The sequence below is a fragment of the Diabrotica virgifera genome, chromosome 2, assembly GCF_917563875.1.
Source record: "Diabrotica virgifera virgifera chromosome 2, PGI_DIABVI_V3a".
Classification (NCBI taxonomy): domain Eukaryota; kingdom Metazoa; phylum Arthropoda; class Insecta; order Coleoptera; family Chrysomelidae; genus Diabrotica; species Diabrotica virgifera.
This window is the reverse complement of record NC_065444.1, coordinates 49,246,818-49,255,439: the sequence shown is the minus strand read 5'-3', so window position 1 is coordinate 49,255,439 and position 8,622 is coordinate 49,246,818. Positions and strand designations below refer to the sequence as shown.

At 34.4% G+C, this 8,622-nt stretch overlaps 1 protein-coding gene across 1 annotated transcript in view; it reads left to right on the top strand.

Annotated features, from left to right (window-relative positions):
- The first annotated feature begins 718 nt into the window (after nucleotides 1-718).
- Nucleotides 719-8,622, top strand: part of LOC126880712 (uncharacterized) — a 71,912-nt gene continuing 64,008 nt past the window's right edge. The window contains exon 1 of the mRNA XM_050644755.1: nucleotides 719-2,649. Coding sequence (XP_050500712.1) covers nucleotides 719-2,649 — 1,931 coding nt within the window. The remainder of the gene's footprint in view (nucleotides 2,650-8,622) is intronic.

Below are 8,622 nucleotides of genomic sequence, written 5' to 3'. Positions count from 1 at the left end.
ACACACAAAACCAACGCTTCGATGAACGAACATTTTTACTCCTTACATTCAAGTTATTGTAATTTGTTTTAGATCTGTTGTATTAAAATTTACGTGAAATTCTGAAAATTCTTCACCACATCCACAACTATTGGTCCTTCGAACTGCGAATCTACAGTGCCAGCAGAACTACAAAGAAAATAGCAGCTTTACATTCTACGAACCGACGTCGTACTTGACCCGCTGTATCAACCCCAGGAAGCTACATTTACAACACTGAATACTGAATCCTTTTTATAATTTCACATTTTTTCAGTCTCTATTTGATAAATATTTTAAGTACATGAGTTTCAATCTAAATTAATATATTTATTTCGAATAGTGACATATTTGACGTTTTACCTACTCTCGTATTCATTGTGAATGTGCTAGCTGATTTTTTATTTTATTCTGACAGATCGTAACTAAACGTTAATAATAATTCTTACGTACATAATAATTGAATTACAAAACATTTATTTCCGTTTTCTGCACTTGAATAAATCATTTCTTTTTATTTAATTACATTCATCGAAGATCAAATATTTATTTCTTGAAACATCAAACACAGTTTGATTGTTTATATCTGTATAATATACGTCACATACATTAGATTACTAAAATTACATAATTTAATTAACATACATACATAATATTTAATTATTTTGCATCCTCGTACATTTTGGTCATATTGTCAAAAATGTCAGACCAAAACAAAACAAAGAGAATGGCCACTAAAGGTGCTCTTACACGTTTAACAACATATTTTAGAAGTATAGAAAATAATGAAATTATCGACCTCGTAGATTTAGAAATGCGATTATCCAAAGCCGAAGAGCTTTTAGATGTTTTTAATGAGGTTCAGCTGCTTATTGAAACTGATGATCCTGACTGCGAGGAAAATTATGACACAATACATGCCATTGAAAGGCAGACTTTTGAGGACAGATATTTTAAAATAATATCTGACATCAAAAACCTTATTTTATCTAGACGACCTACTGACACGTCTGATTCACGTAGTGTCAATGGTTCAATAGCAGCTGGGCCTACAAATACAAGTAACATTAAGTTACCTCCATTGAATCTAGCTACATTTGATGGATCGTTTGATCAATTCCTCTTCTTTCGCGACAGTTTTAATTCTATTATTAATGATGATACTTCACTTTCCAATGTACAAAAGTTTCATTACTTACGTCTGTCATTACGTGGCATAGCTGCCGACACTATTAAATCTTTGCAAGTCTGCGATGCAAACTACGACATTGCTTGGAGTTTATTGATCGAAAGATTTGAAAATAAACAGTTACTTGTAAACAATCACATTAAAGCTCTCTTTAACCTACCACTAGTCACAAAAGAATCAAATCAAGGTCTCAGACAACTTCTAGACAATACACAAAAACATTTACGTGCTTTAGAAGTTTTAAAACGCCCCACTAAACACTGGGATGATTTGATTATTTATTTGTTAACAACAAAATTTGATAACTCAACAAGACGCTCTTGGGAGTCACAAAATTGTAAAGACAACCTACCAGTTTTAGATGATTTACTGAAATTTTTAAAAGAACGATGTCGTATCTTAGAGTCATTAGATAACTACAATGATAATAAACAGGATCAAAATTCACCACGATACAAAGGTAATAAGTCTGAAACAAGAGCCTTTGTTTCTAACACAGAGAATAGGTTTAAATGCAACTTTTGTAACAAGGAACATAAAATATATTATTGTCCTGACTTCTTAAAACTAAATCCTACTAATAGGTTAAACAATGCAAAACGTCTACGTTTATGCCTTAATTGTCTTGGCACATGCCATCGTACTAAGGATTGTCGTTCTACTGGTTGTAGAAAATGTGGAAAGATCCATCACACTCTGTTACACTTCGAGAATTCACAATCCTCAAATTCAGTTTCCACAGAAAACAATTGTTCTCAATCTTCATTACCTTCCAATGTTCCAAACACTGGGCTGCAGTCAAATGAATCTACTTCTACCTCTAACTTCTCTTCAACACATCATATAAGCTCAAGTGTTCACACTGCTATTAAACCGTATATTCTACTCTCAACTGCTGTTGTTAACGCTTTTGACAAGTTCGGCAACTCACATAAATGCAGAGTACTCTTGGACAACGGAAGTCAATCCAACTTTATATCTGAGAAATTTTGTGATATTTTACAACTTTCAAAGGAAAAAATCAACACTTCGATCTCGGGAATTAATCAATTAACTCACAATATTAACTTCCGGACATCACTAACATTTAAATCAGATATTAACAATTTCTCGAAAAAAATATCTTGTCTAATTTTGCCCAACATAACAAGTAATTTACCTTACATACAGATCAATCGTTCCCAGCTCAATATTCCAACAAAATTACTTCTAGCTGACCAGAATTTTGAAAAACCTGGTCCAGTAGACCTTCTTATTGGAGCTGACACATTTTGGGATATTTTAAGCGTGGGACAAATCAAACTTGGTCCTGGGTTACCGATCATTCAAAAAACCACTCTTGGTTGGATAATTTCTGGCCCAATTCCAACAAATATTCAACACCACCCCCAACATAATTGTTACTTTTCTTCTACCAGTGAATTAGATTCACAGCTCACAAAGTTTTGGGAACTAGAGGAGTGTCCTAAAACTAAGTTTGTTTCCGAAGAAGACATCTATTGTGAAAATCATTTTAAGCAGCATATTTCTCGCCATTGTGATGGTCGTTTTATCACTACTCTTCCACTAAAGGAATCTCCATCAGTTTTAGGGGATTCTCTAACTACTGCCAAAAAACGTTTTTTAAACTTAGAGAGAAAACTTGAAAATAACATTCAATTGAAATTAGAATATCATGACTTCATACGTGAGTACATTAAACTTGGTCACATGTCCCTAATAAATGACACTAATGATAATTCTGGATTCTTCTTACCTCATCACTGCGTTTTAAAGGAAACTTCAACCACTACAAAGTTAAGAGTTGTATTTGATGGTAGTGCGAAAACTACCACAGGCTACTCATTAAATGACATCATGTATGTCGGCCCTCATTTACAAGATAATTTATTTTACATTTTACTTAGATTTCGTCAACATAAATTCGTAATGGGTGCAGATATAACTAAAATGTATCGTCAGGTTTTCCTTACTCCTGAACAACGTTACCTTCAAAAGATCCTTTGGAGATTTAATAAAAATGATGAAATTTCTGCTTATACACTGAATACTGTTACCTACGGTACTGCATCAGCAGCGTTTCTTGCCATTAGGTCTCTTCATGAAATTGCTCATCGACATATTTCCGAATACCCAAAAATTTCCTCTATAATTTTGCACGATTTTTATGTAGATGATCTATTAACTGGTTGTGACACATCGGAAGAACTCCGAGAAATCAAGGAAACTATTTCATATTTATTATCTTCATACGGTTTTCCTCTGAGAAAATGGACTACCAATGATTCGTCTCTACAAAATCATTCTGATCCTGATTTTTTGCATTTTGGTTCTGACGAACATAACAAAACACTAGGATTACTTTGGAATCCGTCTTGTGATTCCCTACAATATTCTATAAATATCTCCACAATTAACTTAAAGATTAGCAAAAGACAGATTTTATCCTGTACAGCACAAATATTTGATCCTTTGGGGTTACTTTCACCCGTAACAGTTACATCGAAAATTATTCTTAAAGAGCTCTGGAAACTCAAGATAAGTTGGGATGAATCTGTTCCTGAAAGTATTTACACGCTTTGGTCGAAATACTATTTCGAACTTACAAAATTAAACACTTTAAAAATACCTAGACATGTACTTTCTTCTAACCCAGTTTCTGTTCAACTTCATGGGTTTTCTGACGCCTCGGAGGCAGCTTACGGTGCATGTATTTACATATGCTGCACAGATACATTTGGAAATTACACTTCAAATCTTTATTGTTCTAAAACTCGAGTTTCTCCTATGAAACTTATAACCATTCCAAGACTCGAACTTTGTGGGGCATCACTACTTTCTGAACTTGTCGAAAAGGTCACTTCATCTGTAAATGTCTCCTTTAAAAACATTACGTATTGGACTGACTCTAAAATTGTTATTTCATGGATAAACACCTCTCCCCATTTACTTAAGACTTTTATAGCAAATCGAGTCTCACAAATACATAAACTGACCAACCCTGAATTTTGGAAATATATTAATACTTATGATAATCCAGCAGATCTACTGTCACGAGGTATAAGTCCTTCTTCGCTCAGTAATTCCCACATATGGTTTCATGGCCCTTCTTGGCTCACTTTGCCTCAAGAAGAATGGCCTCAATATACAAAACATCAAGAAGTTTGTATAACTTCTGAATTACCTGAACTGCGTAACAAAACTCTTGTGTTTCATCACATCAACAACGAATTTACCTTTTACTACAAATATTCTTCATTAAATAAACTAACACGCGTCTTTGCTTATGTCTTAAGATTTAAAGACAATCTGTCGATTCATAAACATTTACGAATAACAGGTCCCTTGACCACAATAGAACTCAATAATTCCCTTTTAACCTTAATTAGGTTCGTACAACGTCAGTCATTTCCATATGATTATGATGCACTTTCCAATTCCAACCAAATTGACAAAAGAAGTAAACTTCTTGGCCTAACTCCATTCTTTGATACAACAACAAAATTAATACGCGTTGGCGGTCGTTTACATCATTCGTCATTTGATTTTAACAAGAAACACCCCATAGTACTACCTCAGAAAGATCACCTCACGATACTCATTGCTCGCCATGAGCATTTGAAACTTTTACATATTGGTCCTCAAGCACTTCTTGCTTCCTTAAGAGAAAATTACTGGCCAATATCAGGGCGCAATTTGGTTCGAAAAATTGTTCGTGATTGTGTCCGATGTTTTAGATTTAACAATAAACCCGAACAGTATCTTATGGGCAATCTTCCGGAGTCACGAGTTACCCCTTCACGTCCCTTCACGGTTTCTGGTGTCGATTATGCTGGTCCCGTTTTATTACGAGATAGAAAGGGTCGTAATTACAAAACTTTGGTGGGAGCAAATAATGAACTCAGACAATTTTTTAACACAAATGCTGATCACATTATTACAGACCTCTCAATCGACGGTATTCAATGGCATTTCATTACTCCACGTGCTCCCCACTTCGGTGGATTATGGGAGTCAAACATTAAATCAGTTAAGCACCACATGAAACGTGTAGTAGGTAATGCAATTTTAACATTTGAAGAATTTACCACGGTTTTATATCAAATAGAGGCTTGTCTCAATTCTAGACCACTCTATCCTCTTTCTAATGACCCAAATGACCCTAACCCTCTTACTCCTGCACACTTATTAATTGGATCTTCATTGACGAGTATACCACAACAAAACTTAATGGACATTAATGAAAATCGTCTTTCAAGATTCCAAAGGGTGCAACAGATATTACAGCACTTTTGGACAAGATGGTCCAAAGAATATGTATCCCATCTTCAGCAGCGGGTCAAGTGGAAGGAGAATTGCCAACAGCTGATCCAGCCTGGACGCATGGTTCTAGTAAAGGATGATGGACTTCCTCCCTTGAAGTGGCAGTTAGGCAGAATTTTAAAAACTTACACCGGAAGTGACAATATTGTGCGGTCGGTTGTGATAAAGACAAACTCTGGTGAGATTAAACGACCGGTTGTGAAATTATGTGTTCTGCCTAACCAAGATCAATAACTTTTGTTTGAAAACTATAATTAATATGATCTTTGACTTTTTCTTTAAGACCTTTTATTGAAACCCGGTCTTTGGGGTTTCAAGGTGGGGGAGTATATGTTAAGTACATTGACTTTGAAATTTATTAGACTCTGCCAATTATTGTACAAGTGCGTATTACCGAAGATTGCCGAACGAAGTGACCCAAGTTCATTTGCCAGGGTTACTGGGTGACGAAAAAGTACATAACGACGAGAATACACACAAAACCAACGCTTCGATGAACGAACATTTTTACTCCTTACATTCAAGTTATTGTAATTTGTTTTAGATCTGTTGTATTAAAATTTACGTGAAATTCTGAAAATTCTTCACCACATCCACATCTAATTTCAACACAGGCGAATTCAGCAAAAAATTGCGCACACGTCAATATAAACGACATAGTTTAATTCTCAATAGTTTGGATAATAAGAAGTTGTATTTTAAGTTACGTATGCCATTTTACTCCATTTTAGCGTGAAGAAGGCAGTAACACTGGATACTCCCTATGTTAAATTTATTTTCGTTATACTTGACGATTAACAAGGTTTTTAAATCAGTTACAACTTGGTTGCACGTATGTTTAATTTATAAAGTAATCAAACATATGGTGTATCTCATAAGTCAATTTATCGAAATGTAAATAAAAAAGGATTTACGGACTTTTTTTCCTTTTTGATAATTGCGGTGGACAAAATAAATAATATTGAATAGTTTTTACTACGTACTTCTACGTAGTAAATAAGTTTAATATCCACAGAGAACGGCAGTTCTCACCAGTGGCGCACAACACCCCTACATGCGACACTATATATACACGAAATTTTCGATTTTCTAAACCTGACTGAATTGAAAATTGGGCCAAATCCCATCTTAAAGTTTAGGAAAAGACTCGTCCATCCATATGTTACTTCTCCATTTTGGTCGAAGGGTGTGGATTTTACGGCCCTTCCCATTTAAAGCCTGTATTTCGTTCTCGTCCCCAAAACTCCCAAAAATTTCAAAAATTTAAGCCCGACCTTTGCGGCTTCTGATAGCACATATCATTATCTTTCCAACGCATGTTTAATTTTGAAAATCGGTTATACCATTCAAAAGTTATCGAGCTCAGAAATATGACTCAATTTTTATTTAAAAAATGGAAAATGTTTGTGGATATGTATGTATATATGTATGTATGTATGTATGTGCGTGGAAAATTTAAACCGATCTGAATTTTTGTTTTCTGTGTTTCAAGAGAGTGTGAGGGCCGATTCATAACCGGTCTAATTTTTGACTTCTGACTACCCGTAAGTCAGCTAGAGGGCTAGGTAGATACAAAATAGCATATTTTTGGGCGTATATATCTTAGGTTCAAGGTAAGACAGGAAAACCGTAAATACACCAAATCAATAGGATTGAGTTAAGCTTTCAAATGGCGCCTAAGCGATCAAGCTGAGACATACACACTGCTCACCATAGCTAAAAAACTGAAAAATGAAACTTTGAAAATTTTGGTTTTTCGACAATTACTCAAAATTTCAACCTACGAATTGCGCCAATAACTGAGCGTTTGTAGAAGGACTCAGGTCGCTTCTAACGGTATATACCTTATATCTGGGAAAATTCTAATTTTTAAGTTATAGGCTTCATAAGTATGATCAAATCTATTTCTTATGGGAAAAACGGTTTTTCAAGCTCAATAATTCCTGTAATACGTTCAGTTATCATACTCGATCTTGGATGCATCAGATACTACGTGTCAATACGTTTCAAATTCATGTTTAGTGATCAATATCAGGTAAGCCGTTCAGAAGTTATAGAGCTCCAAAAGTATAATTAGTCCAGGAACTGAAATTTTTCACTTCGCAATTTTTACAGAATGGATAGATTTGCTTGAAAATTTGACAATAAGTAGCGGATAGTCCAAGGATCAAAATCTATATGATGCCGAAAGACGATTTTACCATGAGGTGGTTGCCACCTCATCTCGAAGGTGGAATTTTTTTTATATTTTTAAGTTATTAAGATACAAAAGTATAATCCAATTAACGATTATTCCCCAAATGGTTTATGTAGGCTAAATGGGTTTATGTGGTTACGACGCTAAATTTGATCTGGCAACGGGCAATCCGACTTCATTTACCTGCCATCTCAATATATTTTTTTCAATCTATTTCGAATAGAAAAAAATCTAGTGTACATTCGATGGACACTAGATCATTTGGGAGATAATGCAACAAAGGTGACCATTTATAAAGCTTGACGTGTAATAAAGGAACATTGCATTCAACTTCATACATTTAATTTTTAACTAACTTTGAAAAACTCCTGATACAAGAATAAAAAACCGCTAAACGCCGTAAAAATGAGTGGCGCATAAAATATTCCAGCTACAAAAGATCTGATATGAATGTTACGTGGCGCGAAAATGGATTTTCATTTGATGCAAAACAAAATTCTAGTTTTATTTTAAAATATTTTTCCATAATATTTGCTAAATTTGAAGTAAACGCGCCACAAAAGAGTTTCAAAATTCAAACTGTATCAAAGTTACTCTTTTATGGCGCGTTTACTTCAAATTTAGCAAATATTATGGAAAAATCTTTTAAAATAAAACTAGAATTTTGTTTTGCATCAAATGAAAATCCATTTTCGCGCCACGTAACATTCATATCAGATCTTTTGTAGCTGGAATATTTTATGCGCCACTCATTTTTACGGCGTTTAGCGGTTTTTTATTCTTGTTAATATTACACATGTATTTTTTGAAATGGCACATTCCAAAGCGAGGGTGATTCAATGACCCTTATAGAAAAACGAAAAAAAAACAAGTCGTATATGTTCCAGACCAATGG